The 26,928-nt window shown below is 34.6% G+C and overlaps 1 protein-coding gene and 1 long non-coding RNA gene across 2 annotated transcripts in view; one reads left to right on the top strand and one right to left on the bottom strand.

The window, feature by feature from the left end:
* The first annotated feature begins 4,809 nt into the window (after window positions 1–4,809).
* LOC123708375 lies at window positions 4,810–7,240 on the top strand. The gene is made up of 4 exons (XR_006753600.1): window positions 4,810–4,899; window positions 4,965–5,084; window positions 6,687–6,797; window positions 7,123–7,240. It is a non-coding gene; the product is annotated as an uncharacterized LOC123708375 (long non-coding RNA).
* LOC123708368 (diacylglycerol kinase eta) overlaps window positions 6,864–26,928 on the bottom strand; it is an 86,032-nt gene continuing 65,967 nt past the window's right edge. Inside the window, exons 7-22 of the mRNA XM_045659043.1 lie at window positions 21,132–21,337; window positions 20,465–20,661; window positions 20,139–20,284; window positions 19,706–19,817; window positions 18,644–18,828; window positions 17,896–17,983; window positions 17,551–17,658; window positions 17,177–17,331; window positions 15,654–17,081; window positions 15,130–15,540; window positions 14,812–14,986; window positions 13,644–13,873; window positions 11,844–11,964; window positions 10,382–10,534; window positions 7,860–7,979; window positions 6,864–7,338 (exon numbers count right to left, since the gene is read on the bottom strand). Of these exons, the coding sequence (XP_045514999.1) occupies window positions 7,060–7,338; window positions 7,860–7,979; window positions 10,382–10,534; window positions 11,844–11,964; window positions 13,644–13,873; window positions 14,812–14,986; window positions 15,130–15,540; window positions 15,654–17,081; window positions 17,177–17,331; window positions 17,551–17,658; window positions 17,896–17,983; window positions 18,644–18,828; window positions 19,706–19,817; window positions 20,139–20,284; window positions 20,465–20,661; window positions 21,132–21,337 (4,114 nt within the window). The 3' untranslated portion in view covers window positions 6,864–7,059. The remainder of the gene's footprint in view (window positions 7,339–7,859; window positions 7,980–10,381; window positions 10,535–11,843; window positions 11,965–13,643; window positions 13,874–14,811; window positions 14,987–15,129; window positions 15,541–15,653; window positions 17,082–17,176; window positions 17,332–17,550; window positions 17,659–17,895; window positions 17,984–18,643; window positions 18,829–19,705; window positions 19,818–20,138; window positions 20,285–20,464; window positions 20,662–21,131; window positions 21,338–26,928) is intronic.

Here is a 26,928-nt window from a genome sequence, read left to right as displayed (position 1 = left end):
ATTACTTTTTTTCTTTTGGTACAATTATTGACAAATACATTCCATGTTTTAACCTCGATATCTTGATGGGATATCTCAATGCGTTTATTCCTAAAGGTAACCACATAAGACACACCTACACAAAAACCAAAGTTATTTTGCAACATAATTTAAAAAAAATAGCTTTAAATTGGTCGTCTTTGGCCGAAACTAACATATAGATTAAGAAGTAGATATCAACTCTCTTATAGAAAAAACGCGCTTTTTAGAAAAATATGTTAAACATGGTGATCCCGCTAAAGTATGGAAATTCTTAAAATCTGCAATCATCTTTTCCACTTAATATTAATTTCGATTCTTAATAATATTTTTTCTAATCCCTCATATAACGTTCATAAGATTGAAGGCAAGAAAATGGAAATTATTCAAATATTACAGAGGTACCGGAGCAATATAGCTTTTATTACCGCTCAATAAATTAACTTACACTAAATTTTCTCCCCAATTTACCTACGCCGCTACGTTGTTTCTTAAATTTACATTTAAGAAAAAACTAACATTGTACCAATATGCCGTTGCTATTTTTACCTTAATATATTTTATGTAGTAGTTACTGTAGTTTTGAGATTTGTATTGTATTTTATTATTTATATATTTCTGTTAATTATGTTTGTCTTATTAGGAAGAAACAGATTTTAGCAATAGGTAAGACTACCAATTTACATCCTTTAGGTCCAGTTATTTAAATTAATTTTTCTCCTGTTTAGTGTATTATTATTAATACCTAATATGTATGTTTTTACACTTACACTGTATCTATATGTTCCTTGATCTAACTGGGATAAAGGTTTTAGCTAAGACGATAGACTGGAATACTGTCAATCACTCTGTAGTCGTGACAAATCTTTTTTCTACAGTCGAATATTGTTATGTATTTATTTATTCATTGTTTTACTTGCCACAATAATGCCTAAGTAGTAAATTCGTTTTAATAGGGCCTAGGGCCTGCCCTCAGGAGCGGAGAAGATAAATCCGGGACTGATAGTCTTTCCTTAGTTTTTATATCATTGAGACCCCGGAATTGACAGCTATAGTTATGAGAAAATTAAAAACACAAATAAGTAACAGTATAATTTATTGAATTCCCAAATATAAATTAGAGAAAATACACGATAATCTGATTAAAAATTTATTATCAACAGAGTCCACACGCACGCAGTAAAGAGAATTATAACAATTTTAAAATAGGCATGCTGTTTATTGTTTTAGTGACGTGTAGTAATAATTTAACAAAGATATAAATTTACCGTGTTTATTTCTATAATTGATTTGTCTATGTACGATTCTAAGTGAATGAAAAAACATTTACAATAACATAAAAGATTCCGCGTAAAGTACCGAATGCGCGTGTTTTGAGAGTTACAAATAATGGAAATGAAATTTGACAATTTAAACAGCATACCTCGAAATGTGATGACGATAAAGATATAAAATTTAATGAGTGAGATTACGATTTTTAAGAAAAAAATTCGAGTTGTAATTACTATGAAACTAAAGGCGATTAAAAGCGTTGCTAATACAATTAACAAGTGGCGTAACGTAGTGACGTATTTTTTTAAAAAGGTGAACGTATTCGTAATGTGGTGGATTTGTTATTAACTCAAATTACTGATAATCAAGTACTAAATACTAAAATAATATAATGCAACATTGAGCAAAATTGATTTCAGGAAAAAAATAAGGGTTAAAATAATACATAAAGTTATGATCATCATATTTTTGTAACAAACCAAAGATACACAACAGCTTAGCACCGAAATAAATATACAGTTTCAGTCTTCGTCATTCGAAATCAATAGTAAAAAAGTTCACACAAATTCGAAACCTTGTGGTAAATTTATGTTTACAAAAAGAATTCGAAAACACGAAATTACAAATTTACAATATATTGCTTTTATAATAAAAACCTTAATCATTAAACAATAGTTTTGCAACTGTAGATAGTTGTGAAATAAATATTAGGTATATGAAATTGGCGATTTGTCGTACTGCCCACTTTGATCTCAAATATCTCCTCTTTAGATAGGAATTTCAAATTCAATGTAATACAGCTCACTCGTGCATTTGTTTTTCGTTATATCGCGTTATGAGTACGAGTTTCCCCGTGGCACCAGTGCCGCAGAAACGCCTAGAAGGATTTATTATGTGTATTCCGGCGGTTTTCCAAAATAAAACACAGTGCGTTTTTGGTTCCAACGCTTCGAGAAATTTCGACCTGCAGAACAAGCCTCGTGTACGGCGGAGAACAAAGTTTATAACGAAGAATTGAAGGCTATTATGGAAGCGGATCCGGATAATCGGAAGCGCTAATCGCAATGGCTGAACCAAGCCGAACTTAAAAACTTCAACACTGATGGGGCAGTCGAAACCGCCTTCAAGGATTTTATTGATTCCCGCCTGAATGGGTTTTTTAGTAAAGGGGTTAATAACTACCTATAAGATGGCATATATGCACATTGTGTGCACCATTGATATGTTACAAACTTTGATTAATTAGATATATTATATTGAAAAAAATATACTTTTTGTTCCTCCCATACAAAACGCCAATTTCATATGTAAGGACGTAATAGAAAATGATATAGCATATCAGTAGATTAGAATAAAACTTTTAAGTAACTTCAGAAACTATCATTAACATCGATAACCCTAAAAACGGAACATCATATACTAGTTTTCAATGATAAAGTATTCATACGAAACAAATTAATTTGCTCTTGAGTTCTTACAATTTAAAAAAATATGGATTTCATAAAACGTATCCGACGTTAACATATCTTTAAATATACCATAAAACAATATATTGAATATACTGGTTATCTTCAACTTATTCATAACACGTTTAATTATTGCTACAAATTGTAAAATAATGAGACATGGTTAAAATAGGAATAACGTCAAAATAAATATTTCCTATATTGATATGCTTTCTAAATACTATTTTGAGAGAAATCTATCATGGAACCATAGTAAATGGCTTTTAAATTATATCCACAATAGCAAAAGTTAAAAACGAATTTATAGAGCGCTGTAAATGTTCAAAATATACATGAATACATTGATTTACGTTCATTCATATCACAACAGTCATTTATGTACAAGAATTTAAAAAAAATAGACTTATCTAAAACGAAACTTGAAGATACATTACGACATTATTATCGAATATTCGAAGACTTAAAGTCTGTTTTAGCATGTCAATAGATAGTTTTAACTGATCTAAGGCAATGCCGCGTTGGGCGGCGAAATGTTTATATAAATAGTTATAGCCGCACTAAGAGTCGTTAATTAAAAGTTAAGTCAATAGATTGTTAAGTTTAAATTCACCAGAATCATTTAATGGACGACTTTTAGTACAGCTGAGACACACACTCATTCATCTCTAAAGTAGAAATAACTCCTCAAAGGTAAATTTATAAAAACACCTATAAGGCAGATTCCTTTAGGGTGCGATCGCGATGGACTTTTTCCTAGATTAATGTATCTATCTAGAAAACTAAAAAATGTCTAATATACCATTAGGCAAAAAGGGAAACGTCCAGCGCAACCACGTTAGAACTACAAACGAGAGATCACATTTTATGTTAAACGATATTTCACATTAGTTTCTCCCTCAGGACAAAAGTAATGAGATTGCTTGTATCATTTAGAATCAAGATTAAGACACCTACAGTAAACTATCTACGGACCAATAAAATTGAATATACTATTGCGCCTAGTGTACTAACCCTAATGATACAAAAATTTAACAATATTCTATTGGATTGTTCATTATAAGTCAAATGAAAGTCAGAGTACTATTACTATATGATATCTGTGTCAAAGTGTTTGAATTGCATTTATGTCTATGTTAAAGCGAAACAGCTACTCAATGTGGAACTACAGGAGCGTTAAAATAGCCTAATTATTCTGTATAAGTGAAGAAAATGCGTAGGTAGTTCTCTTGGTTTACAAGTTACGACTGAAAACTCGCGTATAAAATACAAAAAAAGATATGTATACAAAATCCATGAAATATTTGAAAACTTTAATGTTTAATATATTGCAAACCACTTGCATGTAAATGGGAGATCCGATAATTTTTTACATGATCTAATTTTCCACCAAAGAGGAAAATACTGCTACAGGCTATAAACGCAATAGTTTTCGTACAGTTTGAATGAATGAATCTTGTAACTTTGATGCACAAATGTCTATACTCTATACTAATAACCGGTTTTTATAATGTCACCAATATATCTGGCAATACTTAATATACTTTATAAATATCTATTTTTAGTTTAATTTAATAAGCGGGAATACAACAATGGAACTTTAATATTTGGAACATATTAATTTAACATTTATTAGAAGACAAAGGGAAAGATAATTTTCGCCATATCACGTGGCATTGGATACGAACCTCATTCGTAAAAAGTAAATAAAACTTATTCATAAAAAAACAAATGAGTCTCAATGCACTTTTTTAACTAAAGTACTCTATCGTTTCTTTCTGTTAATTTGTGTTAAGTTGTAATGAAGATACAATAAATACTTCAGATAAAATTGTGAAGTAATTGGACGTATTTTTTATGAAAAAGGGATTTAGTGTTTGTTTTTAAATTGTAGTAACGCTGCTTATAAGAGGTCGAACGGTTAACGCAATCATATATAGATAGAAATAAATATGTGTCAAACTCGAAGTCACTCTTCGAATTGTATTCAAATCAAAATCTATGCGCTCGACCTGTCAGAAACTAACATTATCTGTTTGAAAATAGTTTTTATAGAATGATTTAGCTTTTATAACAGCTAGGAATTTTATTGAAGTATTTATATGACAAATATGTGTAGACATTTAGCAAATATTTCATATACTCGGTAAGATTTTACTAATAAATTCGCCTGTCTGTTCCCTCTTATTAAGAAAATTCAATATCTGACAGATTTTTACACCTCAAATCGTATAACAATGTACAAGATTACGAATAAAACTTACAAACTATAAGAATGTTTGCAAAGAAAATTCGGAAGCCTGTTAATTTCGTTGGATTTACGAAAAAGAGGTAAGCTTTCGATGTTTCTAAAGAATATAAGGCAATGTAACGAGAGAAAAGCATAGTTTTATATGTTAAAGCATATAAGATTGCAAATTGAGTTATACAATACAGTATATAAACAAATGGTGGATATAGATATTCAATATGGTTAAAAATAGATATATGTTTCATAATCGTACTAAAAGACACATTCTTTAACTAATTGCGGCTTATAGTACGTTTATTAACAATATACTGTTATGCACCCCTGGGTGACAGGCTATTAAATTAGTTGGTAGATGAATTCGGTTTGGGGTTAATATACTTATATTTAATTAGTTAATATGGCAATTTTATTATATTAAAGTTTAACTAACTTTGGCTAAGAAATTCTTTAGGCTTCAAAATATAAGTTTAACAAAGAGATGTCGTTAAAATTCACAAAACGCGATACGTTGTTGTATATCCTATGTTTCGGGGTCCTGGAGAAAATGTATATTTTTATGCAAATGTTATTAACTCACACGAACACGTGTATATGTCGCAGCCAACTAGCTTAATTAGCCAATCAATTAACAACCAAGCGGCCTGAATGATATTCAGCCATTTGATAAAACAGCTAGACAAATGACTTGGATCGATGACGTTTCATTACTTGCCTAGCCTGTTGATTGTTCATTTAAATTTAATTCCGCTTTCTGCCACTCTCAAACTCGAAACGAAACTCTTCTAACTGTCAATATAGCGTCGGCAAACCTAAACTTTGATGGTGTTTTCCAAAGTTTCATGAAAACTAACAAGTAAAATTGAAGAGTGTTATGACAATAATAATGTGAATTTGACTTAATTTTAAAATTAAATTTAAAACAAATATTTTTAATGTCATGTTTCATCTTTTTTTATTTATGCCAAATAATGACTGTATGGTAGGAATGGCCTAAGCATTAGCCATCCAGTTTATTCAATGTTGTAACAAACGCTACGGCTCAATATCTTTCAGGCCGTTAGTTAAACGGCGCCGTTTAGTTAAAAGGGCCAGGCTGTTAACTGAACAGCTAAATTAAGTTAGTTGGCTGCGACATAATATACACATTAGACGGGTGGGGTCACGCCTTTTGTTTTCATATCCAATATACAAGAAATTGAAATGAATATTTCGTAATTGGGTTTCATTGTAATATCAAATTATAATTATTATATATTAATATATTCATAATTATAAAAATCGAAACAAGAGTCCATTCTATACAACTACCGAGGAACAGTATTATCCCTGCTACGACGAATGAAATTGTTTTGTAGGTTCCTTTTTAACCTTATGTTAAACTTACATTTTGAAGTATACTTATATTAGAAAGTGTGCTTGATTATATCAGTATGTGGTATGTGACTTATGAAAACTCGGTCAAAATAGGTTAAGTCAAATCTATTTTTTCCAAATTTCTATATTTTTTTGATTAAATTTGCCATTAAAATGGATGTGTCGAAACAATCACTAGGCCATATACTATACTTTGGTCATACATACGTCTAAGGGGGAAACGCGATTGGGATCCACACTAAGACCTTAACCTAAAAATAATTCCTTGAGCTTTTTATTAATTTAAGAGTAAATTCACAACGTTTTAGGATCGAAGAATAAAAACGACGTTTCAAAAAGATATAAATAGATCGCGGAAAAGGAGATTAGTAATCACTATTGATAATGACGTATTAAACTTCTACCGCAATCATCTTCCAGTAAGTGATATTCAAGATAGTCAAGTTCTGGCTTAGGACCAAGTAATATGTTTAAAGCCCTTTTCGATAGAAAATACTTCTTTCTGAATTATAACGACATACCTAAACACGTTTTAATTCAGTAAAGTGTACTTTCCTATATTCGCAGTATTCGCTTATACATTTTTGCAACTCACAAATAGATACTGGCCGTCATTATCTGTGAATACCTACTTGTAATATTTTATTTGTGGTCGTTCTCCTCAGAACGACCACGTCTACGTCACTGTAGTTCTTTGACAGCTTGAAGAATCCTCTTGACGTGTCCCACTTTCGTCACTCCCAGATCGCGTAGGTCACGGCGGGCCAGGGACAAGAGTTCCCGCCCAGTGATGTCATGTTTCGCGAAAGCTTCAGAGTATTCGCTTAGCTCTAAGGTCTCTAGCCAGGCTTGGACTTCTTTGATGCCCCACGACCTGACTTGGGCAGTCTGCGCTGGCGCTGTGCCACCTTCGGACACGCTTCGGCGACTTCTCAGCCAGCGGCTGCTTTTCTTCGGGGCCTAGGTGATGAAAGTGAGGTTATGGCAGGGCAGAAGGTTGGATAACGCAAAATGGTAGAAAAGGTCTGAGGAAATGACAGTTTACATAGTCATTATTGTAATCTTATTTTGAAATTTACATAGAAGATAAAATATGTTCGATAATAAGCCATGGCATGGCGTAAAATTTCACAAAAACTGATTTGTAATATACAATTTTTTTTATAATATTCATCTAAACGTGTGAAAATAAATGACGGGTTATACAAAGTGTATACCTTCTAAGGATAGCTTTCGTGTGAAGCGTTTGACTTCTGGTGACTGGAGTGGGTAGGTGTATGTATTCGAGAAATATAATTCTAATTAATTGTCAGTGTATTATAGCTATATAGCATATAGCATTATTCTATTGAGTAAACATGGATGTATAACATATCAACTATCGATTTATTCTTATATATTTAGTCAGATATTCAAAAAAATCTGAACATTTACTTTACAGTTGGCTATACTAAATTCATAAATAGTAGAGACGAGTATACCTCTTCAGCGTTGATATACACGAATCCATCCTTGGTGACGCACCGTGCAAGTTGCGCGCGCAAACCACAAGCCGCACTGCCTACCGCCCCACTATCCAGCAGCTCATGGCAGCTTTCAATCTGGAATTATTTACATAGTTAATAAATACTGAACACGTTTAACGTTAACACGTTTTATTGGATGTAAACGTCAATTGATAATTTATTTTAGCAATCGTGGTCAGGGACTGCGACATTAAGTTATGTAAATGTAATAGATTCCCGTTTATATGGTATATAGAGTTAAGAAACGAAATTGTTTTTTATTAGTGTTATTATTAGTTATTTAACTTTTCATATTACAAGGATTTTTATTATGTATATAAAAAAATATATTCTCTTCAGTATCAACAACTGTTTACGTACACTTTTTTCAAATATTTTTAATTTAAAACTTAAATAGGTTTTGTTTAAAAACTTAGACAAAACTAATCATTCATATGATATTGTTTTAAATGAGGCATTCGTCTTTTTTAATTAAATTGAATATAATAAATATATATAAAAACGTCGGCGTGTACTAGTACACACGTAAGAAGTGAAACTTCTTTATGACGTTATTTTTCGAAAAATGATCTACTATATGCAACTTTACAGAAATTGGTTAAATAAGATAAAGTTTAACAAAGGCTAAATCATAGAAATGAATACAAATAATACAATTATTTCATTTTACCTCATTCCTACTTAGTACGTAACGGAATAATGTGACACGTAAACGAAAATGTGATGGCAATTTTTTTTACAACGCCGATAAAGAAGTTTCACTTCAAAAATTCGATACTTAAAGTGTAATTTATTGTGAACTCTATGATCTGTTTCCTAATTGGAGCGTTGACATTTTGTAAGCGTCGTTCTTTTCAGTAATTTAGAGTAAAGTTGTACGAGTAGCGCTATGTCCTCCCATATGTCAAAAACGTTTTAAAATATGAGTCATAGTTTTCGTTAGTTTCGACTCTGAATCTTAACCTTAGAGCTCTTAAAAGTACACCCGTATACAGTAAAAGCTCTTTATTCGTGGAGTATATGTTCTAGAAGGGAACGTACCTACGTGACAAAATAAAAAAGAAATTACTTCATTAATAAATTATTATCTTCAGGCTCAGGCAATGGTTTACGGAATTTTGTATTTTTTTCTTGCTTGGCAGATTTTAAAAGCTGCTGAATATCAGTTTCAATTGCATAATTCAGACATCAGTCAATTCATAATTCAGACATCAGTGAATATCAATTCAGTAGAGGCATTGGCAATTTGCCTCTGAAAAAAAGACTTCGTTCGATGGACGGATCAATTTTCATAAAGAAATCATAAAGCTCATTTGCAATTCTTAAGCCTTAACTAAGATGTTTCAAATTAAATGTCTCGTTTCCAGTGCTTGTTGAAGCCTCTTCAATTTGCGGTGAATTTAACATTTTATCCAAGTCGATTTCAATCAACTTGGATAAACTTTTCAATCAAATCTTCATCTTGCGATTCAAGCAATTCCTGAATGTCACTTGATTCTATAGGTTCGAACCGATCTCATCCTATTCCATTTGCAATTTCGGCTATATTTGCAGTCAAAGTTTGAATTTGCACAGGTTCCTCGTCATTTTCCACAGTCAGAGCAGGCCACAGCTTTTTCCAGCATGACTTCAACGTGTGTGGCTTCAGTTCTTCCAATGCTTAACAGTAGCTTAGCAGTAACATAAATACTGATGCATTTTGCTATGTCAAATTTCTTCCAGTATTCCATAACATTCATATTATGTGTGTACTGATTACATCCGCGAATAAATAAATCTTTTGCCACGAATATAGAAGTTGAAAGTGAAAACGCAAAGAAAGAAAGCGCGAATAAGGAGCTTTTACTTAGATGATTTTATATTTAGTCTTCTTATCTTCGTGTTTGTAGTTATTGGCCACTGTCCAATGACGCCAAGAGAGGTTGTTGTAGGTGCACCGACAGACCTCCGCTCGAGGCGCCATTGTTCAAAGCCTTTACTTCAACCACACGGATACAATACAATGCACCATCTTTATCTTACTATTTTACAAAAATTGTTGTATGCCATCAGTTTTAGTCACACCTTTCGTTCACAAGAACACCAAACCCGAAGGTATAGAATTAAGAGCGGTCTTATTATAGAACGTAAACCTTAGATACTCGTAGTACCGTATTTGTTACCATGGATACCTTTTTTTTATAAAACATTGTTAGTAGTGATATAAATTATAACTGCGCTCGAAGTTTTAAAGGTTTATATTTACTACTTAGATAGTATATTAACCTATATAAAATCGCGATAGCACAATTTAAATTTGAAATTACATTTTGTGTCTGTCAAATTCTAGAATAAATTAATGTCGATAACTTTTGAATCACATTATTTTTAATGTAACTTGTATTATAACAAATAGCCGATGTACTTCATAAACAAGAAGCACAACTGTCAGTTTGAAATTCACTATATTTTAAAATCAAATAGTATAATCAGCTCACCAGTGCCGCAAGCAATCTTCTTAGCTGTGGAGCGGGAAGTAATCTGCCATCTGCATCCTGTAAAGCGTCAGCTTGTGCTGCCACACGTCTGGCTGTTGACAGAGCATTTGATATCCTACCAGACCCACTTTCGCTGATACATGCTAACTTCACCTGAAAAATGAGGTCATTCGTTTTAAGGTTATATATATTACAATAGGAATTGGAGGACCCTTTTAAGAAAAAGATTGTATATATAGTATGATATATATTACAGATTCACAAATAAAAATAATTAAAAAAATTCTTTACATTTTATAATTTATGAACGATGTACAAATATAATATGTGTTTCTCTTCGTCTATGCCTATTAGTTCTATATTAAATCTTGTATCTTATACCAATATATCAATGTTGGCAAAGAAAAAAATAATTAAAAGTCGAACTTATTATGTCTTTGGGTACATGGTAATGAACATATAAAAAACTAAATAAATATAATGTAATATTAAATTACATTATGGGCAATTCTTTATAATTTTGGGAACACAGATTACAGGACTTTCCTTTCATTAATTTTTTTTTGGCAATATTTCTTAAGCAGTATTTGCAACATTGAATGGTGTTGCAAATACTATATGTTGTGTCAAATACTAAAACGAGAAGTACGAACATCTGCCCACTAATTTCAATTTTATATGATTGTTTATTCAGTTTTCTCATTTTGACGCCAATACATTGTACAATATTTTGCTATATTAAAATGGAGTGGGGTGCTAAAGAGAACCGAATCGCTGTAATTGCATTACGCAATGTAGGTACGGATCCAAATGCCATTTTTAAAACACTCCATACGCTTGGTATAAAAATATTTGTGTACCGGGCTATTAATAGGTACAACGAGACCTCCTCTGTTTGTTGCAGAAAAAGATCTGGCCGTCCACGTAGTATTCGTACGAAAAAGGTGTTCAAAGCAGTAAGGGAAAGAATTCGAAGAAATCCTGTCCGAAAGCAAAATATTTTACTTCGGGAGATGAAGATAGCACCTAGAACCATGTCGCGTATATTTAAGATGACTTAGGACTTGTAGCCTATAAGAGACGTACTGGTTATTTCTTAACTGATAATTTAAAACAAAAGATATAAAAAGGGTGGTAAAATCGAAACAATTACTGAATCAGTACGCCGAGGGAGGTCACAGAAAAAAATTGTTTACGGATGAGATTTTTTTACAATTGAGCAACATTTTAACAAACGAAATGACAGTTTTTATGCTCGAAGCTCTAATAAAGCTTCCCGATTAGTCAACTAGTTAGTTAGTGGGCACTAATCGAAATGTTATTTGCAACAGAAAAAAAATAGTTATATAAATATGTTTCAGTATTTATGGTTAGTACCTATATAGTACTAGGTACTATATAGGTACGTAAAAAATCAATAAAATGAGTGTGCCTCATATTATATACAGTAATATTCACATACATGCTTGACGATAGTGTTGATATCATCTAGTAGGCTTAGCAGGTGAGCGGCTTCCGACGGTGGCAAAGCACGCGCTGATCCACCAACTTGGGACTTCTGTTGTTGCTTTTCGTCCCATGCTCTAAAATAGACGCGATAGATAAATTATATCACATGACCATTCAAAATAAATTAATTAAGAATGTATGATGTACAAGGAATATTAAAATAGTTTTTCCATGTATATAAAAAAAGAAATACGACTTCATTGTGAAATGTTTAAAGCGTTATGGGCGATTACAGGCTTAGAGTGCATTTTACCAAATGTCGGTTTAGACAAGTTTCATATTTGTTTGGACCTTAAAACATTTTTTTAAACGAGTATTTTAAGAAGTTTTTTTTTAAATAGATAAACCCTCTACTCCCCTGCCATATTATCCAGGGACTTTTTATACCACATTTTTTCCAAAAATAAAAACAATATACATTTAATTAATTCTACTAGTTCGCGAATGGCAGGCGTCGCGAAATACGCCCCGGCTGCATTGGTAATATTTTTATTTACAATATTCATGGGCGAGCCGCAATTCCTCGCGAGACCCGCTCTTTCGGTTTTGTTTGCCTCCTTTAAATATTTAATAATTTTTTCGCAGAACCGTTCCAGGGACGGTCTGTGCTTTATTAACATATCCTGTAGGCCGCCACGGTCTACAGTCATCTGCATTTGTTGCTCCAGGTCGTGCCTGGACGATGCGAATATAGAGCAGTGTAAAAGCACATGTTCCACTGTTTGCTCCTCATCACTGCAGGCACATGTTGGGCTTGTCCTAATTTTAAACCTATAGGTAATATGCAAAGGCTCCGTGCCCTGTAAGAATTTGCGCCACCTGGGGAGTGAAACGCTTCTCTTTTATTAATTTATACGCTTACATTGCCGATAAATAATTTTGTTGTTCCAGCTGTTACACCCCCCAGGTAGCGCTCGTTCCATATCTCTGGAGTCCTCTGCCTTATTAGATGTTTTATATATGACAGGGGGCAGGCGGCGTATTCTGGTTTTGATCTGAGTTTTTCCGCCGCTTCTTTTGCTAATGTGTCCGCCCTCTCGTTCCCTGGCGTACCAACGTGCGCCTTTACCCAGAAGAGGCTTACATGAGTTCCTCTTTTGCGGCACTCTTCCAGGCTCCGGCGGATCTCGGCTACCTGGGGATCGAGAGATCGTCCACTCACAATAGCATCTAGTGCTGACCTAGAGTCACTGTATATTTTAGCGTCACGCTTATTTTTATTTATGTGGCTAGTCGCGTATCGTAGTGCCGTCAATTCGGCTTGAAACACTGTGCAGTGGGGCGCCATCTTCATCTTCTTGCTATTTAGTTCCATACCATCTTTCCATTCCGTCCAAGCGGCGCCCACTCCCATACTTGTTTTGCTGCCGTCCGTATAGATTTGTGTGCCGCCGTGTCTTTCGATTTCTTCCGGATTTGTGAGCATCTTGTAATTAAGTTTCATTTGTTTTGCCGGGTGTGGGAGATCTACGAATTGCACTCTCTTCTCTAATTTTTCACCCTCCTTCAGTATTTCCGCGCTGACCCCCCTTTTTATCTCGTATAAGGCAGCGTAGTTTTAATTAATTTTAAGAAGTTGGCAACGTATACACGTAAGTAAGCAACAGTAAATTTTCTATTTTTACTCTAGATCACACTTGACTAAAGAGGTGTTAATATGTTTTTTCACACTTTTCTCCCCACAAAACTCTTACATTACGCGCCGTTACTATTGAAGAATTTTGCTAAGAGTTGATACGTATATAAAATTTACCTTAAACTAGTCTCCAGGGCCCTAGAACGGCATAACATCTGAGCTCTATTCTTGTGTATAATCCTTACACATCCCGGTGGCTGGAGCCAAGCTTCGCCGTCCACCTGCACGGGGACACATTCATCTCCCAAGATATTAATTTGGACCGCCCGGCATTGGGCTATCCGATGCTTCTGCAGGTTTATGAGACGTGATGCTGCCATTTGCGCTGAACCGAATACTGCTACTACCTAAGGTACAATATATAACATTTATTACCTAAGGGAAATTTATAAATTAAGATTAAGTTTTTGAATGCCATTTGTTTAGTGTGTTATTTAATTATGTAGAAAGTTAATGAATATGTAATATGAATATTTATAAGAGTCCATATAAGGTCAGGTTATAATTGCTGGGATAGGCGGTCAATAAGTATCGCGATCCAATGTATACTGAATCTACTGGTACTGGTAAGTCAGAAGATCATTCTTTGCAGTAGACATGTTTCGTAAAATTTGATTAGACCACTTAAAAAAATGGAACTTAAAATTTCTTTTGCAACTAATACTAATATTAAGGGATGTAAGCTTTACTGATAATAATGCTATATAAAGGTAAGTTCATTAAAACAATAAATTTTCGTAATCAGTTATGTACTTAATTTTTTTTAATAAGCATAAATACACAAAAATACTTAACGTACTTAGGTTTATTTTGTAAAAACAGTGATCCAACATCTTACTCTGAGTGCTAATCCAAATCAACACGCACATACCTACAGTCAATAATTAAAATAATTGATCTAAAAATCTAGATTTTATGCCATTTACATATAAATAAATATTGACGAGATCTCAATATATTGCAATATATTGACCGTCTTACCCCTGGGTCGGTCAATATGTCTCTATGGCTTACAACTTTATTTTCGTCTATGGCAGGCCAGAGAAGGAGATAAAGGTGTAGTAAGTGTAACTACCGTTAATATTTTTTATTTCGTAAAATACAAAATGTTATATGTAATTGATGAGTTATTTATTATTTAACTTGATAATATTTCATCGTGATTATATTCACTTTTAACGAACTGCCAAACCAATACGATTATATTTTATGTAGGAAAACCGCTAACAAAATAGCAAAAAAATAATTTATTAGAAATAATTAAAAGTAGTAAATCATATCATACTTCCAGAACTCTATCATCAAAAGATGGCGCCAAAAATAGGTCATCGCCCCTTGTACCGCCCCAAAAGTTGGTTCCACCCATGAACGATGGTATATTTAGTACAACGATGCCCTGAAGTTCTGGTAGTGGAATTCTCTGGCCGTCGCATTCAAGTTGGACTCGTTGACCTAAATGTCTGTAAAATATAAAGAAATCTTTGATTATAGACTTCCATCTTTGCTTTACCTTCTTAAAAAGCAAGTGCTCTGTTTGGAATAATATATACGAATAGTGAAAAATATATATTTCACTTTATGCCGTCAGTTTTCAATAACTTACCTATATGTCCTGTTGACCCATTCTTTAGATCCCAGAACACCATACCACATATAATTTCTGGCTCTTGACCTGCACTTCTCTGGGTGTTCTTCTCTTTTATTATGAAAATCCAGAGTAATTTTAGCATCAATCCCAATCCCAAAGTAATTATTCATCACAGCTCTTTCGTAGAAGCCTTCTAGAAGTGTTTCATCAGGGTCCATTAACGGGCTTACAGCTGCACAAAGAGCATCAGCATTTGCAAGGAGACATTGGCTTATAAACCCTTGGGTGACATGGGGCCAAGCAGGCAGTTGAACTAAGGGATTGATTATTGGCAGTTTTTTAGCTTTGTCACTAGCTTCAGACTTTGTTTGACAACCTCCAAATGAACCGCCTTCCCCCCAAATCGACGATACGGATGTTGATAGTCTGCTTCCCAAAAAACAAAAGTTTTTTAATTCACACATTATATAAATCTTGAATTTTTTCTTATTCAAATATTACTTTTCTTATTTATATGTAAAAAAAATATGAAAACTTACTTGTCTGTCTCACCAGGTTTAAAAAGACTTCCGCATGATATTCGTCTCGTAGCCGCCGGTGAACAACTTAAAAATTGTCCATACTCCGAGTCAGAGCCAAGAAGTCGTGGATTATCTGATTGACGACGTTCTCTTGCAGTAGATATACTTGGCTCTGGCGAGTGTACACTCAACGTGTCTGTGCCGTGATCGAATATGTCACTCAAAACTGAAGCCATTCTACTTGAACTCTTAATACTTTTCTTATCATCACTATGTGAAGGCGATGGAGGTTCTACTACAACACTGACTTGGGGAAACATTGGCGTTTGCTCGTGTTCCACTAACCTTTTCTCTTCCAAGCCAAGTAACGTATGGGGTTTTGGCGAACCTTGACGAGATGTCTCTTCGGTTTTGAGCACCTCCTCTGTTGTTGATCTGGGAAGCAAATGTTTCACACCGCTGTCTTCAACACGTTTTTTTACACTTTTACGCATGTGTTTTCTAAATGATTTTCTCGCTATATCGCTTCCTTCTTCAAAATGTGCTAAGCTACAATATTTGACTTGTTCTTCAGCTTTAGTCGCATTTTCAAGGTAAAATACCCTATTTTCAAAACCAAATTTTTCTACGTCTGCATCTATAGGTTTCTTTATTTTCGATATGTACCTGTTTTTAGGTTCGTTTGTTTTCTCTATACTGGGATTACGACTATCAAAAGGAATGTCTGACACCGTATCAGAAGTAAATAATGTCGTGTCGTCTGTGTATGTTTCGTTGTCTCCGTTTTTGCCCATCATGGCTAGAAGAACATCTTGCCCTAGCATCGAGCTAATATCATCCATAATAGATTCTCCATGTATAGTTTCCGAGTTCATGTATGTCGTTTCTGATATTTCAGGGGAATCAATGTGTCCCATCCCACCTCCTTCCTCTAGTTCTTCAGGTTTTGTATCAATAATTTCCGAGATTAAGCTAAAATCATCGCTAATGTTGGACCCTTCTGAGCTCGTCGCATCAATCTCTAAGTCTACGCTAGAAAGTTTTCTCTCTGGGGTGCAGTCGCCGCTAGCTGACGCCGCTCTTTCGCACAAATCGTGAAAATGGACTTCATCCGTATACGGTTTGTCGATGTCTATTATAGTCAATTGGTCCGATTCATAAGTTTCTCCCTGTATTAACGATCTCTTATCACTATCATCTGACACGACTAGGTTAGGTATAGTTAAACTACTGCTATTGTAAGTGGTACTCGCTCGTTCCCCGTCAGGTCTAAGAAGATTCCTGCAGGAGTTAGTATCACAGGAGGATAAATTTGAAAGCGAAAGGCGGTCTTGGGGTAAAGCGGAACTGGCTTTACTCCTGTCTCGTTTCTCTACCTCCAAGTTAGCTTGTTCTGTTGGGTTAGTACTAATTAACTTAGCTATGTCTTCGTCTACATCTGGAATGCTGAAATTAAAAAAACACTCTTTATCCATGATCAATCCTTTTTAAAAGACGTGGTAACACTTGAAATTTAAGGCTGGTATTAAATAAAGCTTTACTTTTCAGGTTGCATAGAAGCGGCAGAGATAGCACTTGCAGCAGATGACCGTCGGCTATCAGCAAAAGCTTTGGGTACCGGTAGAGCTGACATTTCATTCTCGCCCGTGTTAGCTGGCTCTACCTCTTTAGCGTTATGTTCCCCCGTGTTTGCTTCCTACAATACAACGACTGATTTAAATATATGAAACAAATTTAAGTTCAAAAAATGTTCATAAGAGCAATATTAAGAAGACCCAATATATATATTTTTATATACTTCTCATTTATTTTTTATTTTATTATTTTTGATATACATCTCCCTAACATATACTACCTACCTATAACATAAAAAATATGGAAATAATATATATTAATTTTATCACATTTATCTTACCGGTGGGTAAAGCAACGTAAGTGTGCGCACAAGTGATCGCAGAGCCCGCCTTACGCTGTCCGCGCGTCCTGCCAGTGCACAGCCTCGCGCCGCCCAATTCAGTTGCTCCTAAATATGGTTATGCGAGATGAAGGATTTAGCCAAACAAGTTATTGCATGGACCAATAATGAAACACACAATTAAAATGAGGTCAATTAGTGACTTTTCTCAGACATATTTTTAAACAAAGTATGAATCGATTCGCAATTTGGTCCTTCAAGCCGGGGTGATGATCAATACATTGTACATGCATTTGTTACGCGTATATTAAAAACAACTTAGTAATATAATAAATAATATTTTACCTTTTCAGTCTTTTCAATACTGCCCTTTTCGGCAACGAGTTGTGTTTCGGGCTCACTTTCACTTGTTGATTCTAATGCCTCCCAAGACCTGTAATTTTAGATTATTAAGATTAGGTTTCCAATAATAAATATATACACAATATATCCAATCATAGTAACACTATATAGTAATGATACACAATAATTGTATATTATCAACCGTATACTGTCGTATACAATAATATTATTGAGATTAAATACATACATTAAATATATACATAGAAAATGCCGAAAGTGAGCATTTGCAATAGCGTAGCGTAGATTGAAATAAACTGGCAAGAAAATCTCTTGCTCACTTTCACTTCATCGATATTTTTTTAGGTATGCCTCTTCATTTCTTTATTCTCTTCTCTTCATTCATTATGAGCAGTGTTAGCCTAGTGGCTTCAGCCTGCGACTCTCATCCCTGAGGTCGTAGGTTCGATCCCCGGCTGTGCACCAATGGATTTTGTTTCTATGTGCGCATTTAACATTAGCTCGGTAACGGTGAAGGAAAAATTGTGAGGAAACCGGCTTGCATTAGACTCAAAAAGTCGATGGCGTGTGTCAGGCACAGAAGGCTGATCACCTACTTGCCTATTCGATTAAAATTTTTTTTATCATGAAACATTTCTGTATAAAAAACTGAGGCCCTAATACCTAGAGCCCTAATCTGAAGACCTAAAAATTTTATGCCCCTTCGTTCCAAGTACTTTGTACGTTTACTTACTCGCATTTAGCGTGATCGTGCGCTATGTGTGCTCGCGCATGTAGCAGCAAAGACAGCGCCCGTCGCAAGCGATGTGCAGCTCGTGCCGCTCCGCCCCCGGCCCGTTCGCCCACGCTCGCTAAACGCACGCACCCTTCCCGTAATGCTGCACGGGCTTCACTATTTATTTCACCTGCCTCACCCGCCTGAAATTATTTCAATACATAGAAATACGTGGGTAACCCTAAAAATGTTTAGAACTGGGCAGTTACAAACATAAAAGGCCGGCAACGCACTCGCGAGCCCTCTGGCATTGAGAGTGTCCATGGGCGGCGGTATCACTTAACATCAGGTGAGCCTCCTGCCCGTTTGCCCCCTATTTTATATAAAAAAAAAAAAAAAACATTGCAAATGAAAACTTCTTTGAATTTCAATTTTAGAACTTTGGTAACCTAATGTAGTATATTGCATTCATTTGTTTTTGTGAATTGGCGGTATATCTATCACGAGAAAATAAACCTAACGCGAGAATATTTACGGTCAATGATTTATTATAACTTTCGTTGTGGGCTTGCTCATGGAGATTACTTCGTAAAACAATAAAAGTATTACAATAATAGGATTGCCTGGAAGAAATCACTTGTTAGCAATAAAGCCGCCTGTTGCCTCATAACTTATTGAACCTACTTACTTTTTGTTTGTATAATTATGTATATTATGGTAACAAAGTATAAATTAATAAATAAATAAAAGTATTGGCAACTTTCTACATTAAGCCGTTTTTCATTTTCAGTGTTACCTACGTATAACATACTAGTTTAGTAAAGTTAATTTCAATGTTGTTATTTTCAAAAATGCTGGTGTTTTAATAATAATCGTCAGGCTAGAAAAGGAATTATTGTATGAAATATTTAATGTTGTAGTAAGGGAAGAAAAAAATTAAATTAACATATGGGTGCAACTTAGAACGGTGTGAACCATAGCGCAGATACACATCTTATTGGTGGCGAAAACAATAGTAAAATTATAAAAGTATAGTACGTAAATGTATAAATTAATAAAGTGTTTTAGATACGAAAGTACCTGAACAATCTCTTGCAAGTTATTCAGTAGTGCGCTCTCATCAAGCAAGTCAGGCGGAACAGGTGGCGGAGGAGGCGCTGTTAGAGCACGTTCAAATGACATTATTGACCACCTGTAACAAAGAAATTTTTAATAAGAATTCCCAGACTTTACAATCCATAAAAGCTATTATTACTCTTATTTATTTAGCAATGCTAGTCCTTATTAAGCCTTTTAAAATACACATTTCCGCATTTATGAATTATCGTTCAAGTTGATCAGCTTTGTATCCAGTACCAAAGCAATTATTGTTTTGTCGGCAATCGAACTAAAGATCTTCGAGTAGCTTAATAATTGGTACTTATACGATTCCATGCAGGTAATTATTATGTTATGTAAAGTAGTTAGTCAAAGTATTCTTTGATAATTATTTTTGAGTAGAATCCTGTCTCACCTGTCTAGCATCTTGGTGGAAGCCCTCTCGTACCGTTCGAGCAACTGTTGCAGGTTAGCTGCATCATCACAAGAGGATCCCCAGCCCAGTACTCGGGCGAGATCGTTGCCCGTGCCCAGTGGCAAAACAGCAGTTTGAACCTGTCGCTGTTTACAGTTTAATAAGGGTATTTATACATTTACTAAATATACAAAAATACCTAGCATTTAGCAATAAATGTTATACACACTTGGTTTAAACCTAATATGAAAGTTAAAAACAATATCTGTAAAAACTATAGAAAAAGAATCCAATATATCTCTTAAAAGAAGAATCATGATACCTACATGCATGTCAAGTTTATCGATTTCCTGCAGGACCCAACCAACAGATCCGTCCCCACTGCAGACGAGCACTCGGAGCGGTGCAAAGTGTCTGAAAAGCCTCAGACCGAGACGCGGCCCAGCGCCACTCAACTCAAACACCTGCGCTGGGTTCAACAATTGCTTGAAACGACGAAGGAACTTCACGCCTTGATTGTCACCTGAAATGTTAAATAGTATTTAAGTGAACTTTGTTTTAATTCTATATATAAAAACACATATATTTGTAACTATTTTAACATAAAAATATCTGCTTTAAAATATGCTGCTTATTCGGATACTATTTGTAAAATATCCTTTGACATGGCCATTGTTAGGTTTTTAGTACGCCCACTACCAGCTAAATATGCAGTGTCACATATTCAAATTAACTAAAAACCTTGTCACCTAAATAAAATGAGAAAAACACTTTTTGAACGGATTAAAGCTATGTATTATTATTAAAAACTTATAATTATTTACATAATTCTAAAACTTTTTTTCCGGCATTACGCGTGCTTTTCAGCGTGCGTAATACATAGCTTTAATCCGTTCAAAAAGTGTTTTTATTAATGTGTCAAAGCTATTTTAACAACAGACAATAAAATTAGAAAAGCCATACATGTCCAAATAAAAGAAATATATTACTTACCAGATCTAGAATTAACAAACACGATGAGAGGCGAGGCGTTTGGGGGTCTATCTGGAAGCCACCCATCATCAGGTCCCACAGAGTGGAGTCTAGTTGGTGGGACTACTGATGCTTTAGCGGGTCCTAAGGAGCAGTAAGCACGCCAGCTGGGTCGGCAGTTCGCGTGGACGCATTTTCGGCACCAGATGCAACGGAAGTCTTGTAGCCTATAAGTATTAAATACAGTATTATATATCTACTGTGTTAAATACTAATCAGGGCTAAAAAGTTCGTAGGCTGCTATAGAAAAATATTTGATTTGATACAACGGTTATAAAAAAAAGAATCAATGGCGATACAAACTTTTAAGGTCTGGGCCTCAAATTTCTGTATCTGTTTCATGATCATTTTTTAATCGAATAGGCAAGTAGCTGATCAGCCTCCTGTGCCTAAAGCACGCCGTCAACTTTTTGGGTCTAAGGCAAGCAGGTTTCCTCACGATGTTTTCCTTCACCGTTCGAGCTAATGTTAAATGCGCACATAGAAAGAAAATCCATTGGTGCACAGCCGGGGATCGAACCTAAGACCTCAGGGATGAGAGGCGCACGCTGAAGCCACTAGGCCAACACTGCTCTTACAACGGTTATAGCAGTCATAAAATTTATCGATATCATTTTTATAGTACGATTTGTCTTTATTCTCAAAATAGGTTTCCGTTTCGGCGATGAGAGGTATCTCATCACCGCAATCTATCCAGCGAGCACTCTCTTGAGGTCTGAGAACGGGCAAAAGTCGCGAAGGGCCAAATCTGTTGAAATATACTACATTATTAAGATAAACGTATTGCTGTACTGAAATATGCATCATTGTGATATTTACTGTCGTAAAATTTTCAGCATTTTGAAACGCGAAATGGGGACAAAATTTCCTTTATGATGTTTCGTGTCTAATACACAATACATTTTATATTACACGTGGAATTTTCTCTTGGGTGTCGACTGTCGTGGAATATATTTGCACCTGACAGCAAACAGCACTCAACGCTCACACATTCCTAAGCTGATTTACATAGCATCTGGGCGGACCCATATATCTAATTAATTCCATTCGTACGTAAGTTGGGTGTGACAAATGTTAATGTAATTTTTCGTGTTTTTTTGTATTATAATGATTATATTTCAGATAATAAAATAATACGAGTAGCATAAATAAGAAAACGTGAAGCTGATTTAACGATTATAAAGTCATAAAGGTCGGCAACGCACTTGCGAGTTTTTTGGCAGAGTGAGCATTTAATAGAGAGATAATATTTAACATCAGACGAGCTTTCTTATTTATTACAAAAAAATATAGGAAATCATTAGAATTGTGATACAATGATATATGTACGAGATTAATAATTTCTGTTGCATTTAGTTCGTTTGTAATAGGTTCGACTTTAAGAATAAACTAACTAGTACAATGATACTAATAAAATATACATCTGCGTTGTGCTTTTATTCGTTTCTCGAATAACGTTCATGATATGTATGTAATGCGTTCAGCGTGTGTCATGCGTTGATCAGAAGCATGCCCGAGTTTAATTTGTCAGTCTGTGCTCCGCATGAGACGAACTAGTATCGTATGTTGGAGCGCAATCAGAATAAATTTAAACGTTTTATAACAACGGCTTTATGGTGCTTTAACATTAATGTACCCAACGTTGTTTGTGTCAACAAGCTAGTTACAGCTTGCATTCTACGTTGATAAAGTTTTTCGGGGAATTATTAGTATCCTAGCACGAACTCAGTTTATTTGTACCAAACGGCTATTTGAGATGGCATAAATAAAGATTATTTGCAGTCTCTAGCGGCAGGACGTATTTTGTGGTAACAGGCCCCGTTAACAAAGGGGTTGCGTGTGCTTAATACTGTCTTCGAAACGATAGATATTTTATACGTTCTCAGAGGAAATGCGGAAAAACGACGTTTCATATCCCCTGTTACGGTATTTAAGTTACAAAACTATCACCTTAGCTGTTGTGTTAGTTTGTATAGCATATCATTTGTAAAGGCAGAGAAAATAGTTTGGAAATCGCATTGAGCATGCACGAGAATGTCAACTTCAAGTACAAACGCGCTACACGAGTTTTCTTTGACCAATCAGAATTAAAGTATCATTTACATTCTTAACCCCCTGCGAATTTCCACGTTACAGTATGATAAAGCGTTTTACGAATACTTTGACACACATAAGATAGTTAACGAGTGTGGGACGTGAGGAGGAAGCACGTACTGGATAGTTCTCTTGGTAAGGCGACGTTATTCCGAATTAAATAATAAATACTTCGAGAATAAGGAAATAAGAACTAGATGCTTATATGAGAATTTTGAATAGCATATATATTTTAGCTACATAATAATAATAAGTCTTTTTTACCCAAATCTAGTTTACATATATAATACAAAAAGAATGACTATAAAGAAGGGAGAAGGCCTCCTCCAACTTTCCCGCCCCCTATTTTATCTTTCGCCGTCAGTATCCAATTTTTGCCAACTACCCTTTCAATCTCCTCGACACATCGCTCTTTTGGTCTGCGTTTATTTCTTTGTCCTTTTGGACCAGTCCATTCGGGTACTCTTTATGACGATCTTCCATCTGTATAACGGGCTAAGTTCCCTACCCATCTCCATTTGTGTTGTAGTGCATGTTGCTCAGCATCTATTTTTTTTGTTTCCGTGGACACTTTCCACTAAGATGGCCTATTCCACTGTTATACTCGAAAACTATAATATTAGTAACGTAGGCGTACATCAATTTGTTTAAATCTCACAATTATTTTGAATAAAAAATTTTAACACGGCCAGTATCAGCGTTTCACTCTAACGCGCCACGGGTTAACTGACCATGTTTATACTGTATATATGAGTAAAAGAAAAGCATAGCAGCAACAACCATTAAAACAATCATTACTTTAATCTGAAATTTTTTACATTACAATATCAACGCTTTTAAGCATGTTTCGATATAAAGTACAGAAAATAATTCTCCGACAAAATCGTACCTAGATATCATTTTATTTAAGTTTGAAAGCCTCATTAAATCAAACCTAGGGTGACAATGACTTTTCAATGATAAAGTTACAAAACTTGGTGACCGAACTAAGTAACTAAGTTCCAAGTTTGTATGCATGTTTGCCCCTAACTAATATATCTTTGTTGGAAATGTGATGTGTGTCTTGCGGTTCGACTTTGCTATCGGGTAACTTACCAACTCTAATACTATTTCGATACTGTTTCTATGCAGCTACCACCTAACGAAATAGCTCGATATATTTTTCATTATCGAATGTTTCTCATAAGCAAAGCTTCGATTTCAATATTGAATTTTCATACGACATTAGCTATGGTGCTGCAAGAGCTGCTCTGGTTCGAGACGCGTTATAGTGTTCTTTTCAACGAGAGGGGGTAGTCCCAACCCATAACAAATTCATCAGGAAATTATTTAAATTGAACTTCGTTTTTCAGAGAAAGAATTTAATACAAATATTTTACCCCAATTATTGTAAATTTTTAAGACACAGCATTATGTGGTAACAGTGACGCGACTTTTAAACCTTTATTCCAGATTCTCAAAAGAATTCTATGTTAATGAAGTCGCTCGAACATTTGAATGTTGGACTAGGTTTTACATAAAGTATGGTCACTCTCAGCTTAGTGCTTTTTAAAATAGACGTTTCCACAATTTCGTGACATTTCGGTTGTTGCATGCACAAGAATAAGAAAGACTGGTATGATATTGGTTTCATCATTCAACATCACTGGACTTGATTTTCATATGAGATATAGTTTATAAGCCTAACGAGGAACACAGGATGTCTTTAGGACTTTTCTGTTGCCTGGATAACTGGTTTCGTGTTCTTTCTTAATCGTATGTAGGGCTCTAAAGCATACTGGTTTCCCGACAATGTTTTCTTTCATCGTACAAGCGAATATTGAATGCGCACATAGGCCGATAGACCATGGACATGACTCGCACGCAGAAACCACTAGGCCGATATTGTTAGCTTTTAATATTTATTTAATTAAATTGTAAACATTTTGTATGAAACATATTCTTATGAATCTTGCGTCAAGTGCGAATGTGCAATAGTTGCTCATTTTACTCGTTCGGTTGTTTACGAATTTACTCGAACTTCTCTCCGAAGTAGGGAATAGATTATAAAAGAGATGTGACATATGCGCACAGGCAATTCCTTGTTTAAGTTTGAAGTTATACAAAACAGTAAAGTTAGTGAAGTGAATTATACTGAATCGAGTCATTATGGGAGTGTTTAATTTCCTACCCTAAGAACTAGATCAACTAGCCCTTACATAATGCTCTTATTTCTATATAACTAATAATATTTATAACGACTCTCCGACAAATAAATAATCTAACATCGTATAATAATAGAACATGGAAAAATATTTTTATACCCAAGTATTGAGATCAATACATTCTGCTTTATCAATATTGAATGAATGAATAAATTCTATATTCATTTTATGCAGTGCTCGGAACAAAATGAATCGCTGAATCTTCAGGCTCGATTGAAATAGAGGCCACATTCATGGATACCGCACCGCGATTTGCCTACCTTTATTTAGACTGTAATTTTAATATAACAGTTGAAATTTTAAACCTTAAAAAAATGAGTTTTATACCTATTCTTATTATTATCTGTATTGTTGACCTAAAGGGTTTAGTGTGCGGCTTCCGGACCACGGCTGTGCACCAATGGATTTTTGTGTATACGCGCATTTATAACTGTCTCGTACAGTGAAGGGAAATATCGTGAGGAAATCGGCATGATTTAGACAACAGAAGTCGACAGCGTGTGTCAGGCACAGAAGTCTGATCACCTACTTGTCTATTAAGAAAAATAAATGATCACAAAGCGATAGAGAAATCTGATGCTCAAATCCAGAAGCATTTTTTAAATACCTATTCAGTATTATGTCGTTTAATATATAACTATATATATATTTAACTGAATAAATAGTCTGTCCCAAAGTGATCTATCAAAACCTGTCATTATTATCTACTTAAATACCAAAATTATATTGTTAAAATATAGTATATAATAAATTAATTCTGGTAAATTTGGTTAGGTAACGCATATTCAATGTCTCGAGGGGACAATCTGGAGACTATCTGATTATTTATACAAGGACATTAGACTTCAGTAGGCAGAGATCCCTCCTGCGGCTCAAGTTTGGTCATTATTGTGGTTGTATTACATTACTTACTTATGGACCACAGACTAGAAACACATTTAGGAGCTACAGATTATAAAACACACTTTTTAATGTAATTTTTGTGTGAACATATTTCACGTAACGTGTCTTCTATCCAATATTTATTTGCAAACGGGAATATAACAAGAAATTCTTTCCGTAAAAAAAATCTGGTATGTTGACTCATCAAAGTCTCTTACATAAAGCATTAAATGGAAATCAGGTGTAAATAATTGTATAAATATAGTGGGCAAATAATTGATTAAGTATTGGACAAGTTTCTAAGGTCTTCCCTTACTTTAAAGAGAATTGTATTGACATAAAGCAAAGAACCAATTTTCTTATAAATCCTTGTTTGTAACAACTGGAATCCTCTCAAGGTAAATACACTATCGTAAACAAAATGTCAACATTCCCCACAGATCTTATACAAAATAAAACATGAACGAGAAACATTTTCTATAAAAGAAAGTTGATTTAATAACGTTGCCCAGTCTGGAAACTTAATTTTCTACAACCTGGATGACGTTTTTTCATATAACCATGATAACAAACACGTT

The sequence above is a fragment of the Pieris brassicae genome, chromosome 4 (assembly GCF_905147105.1).
Source record: "Pieris brassicae chromosome 4, ilPieBrab1.1, whole genome shotgun sequence".
In the NCBI taxonomy this organism is placed as follows: Eukaryota; Metazoa; Arthropoda; class Insecta; order Lepidoptera; family Pieridae; genus Pieris; species Pieris brassicae.
Note: the sequence above shows the minus strand (reverse complement) of the source record. Positions and strands in the feature narration are given on the sequence as shown.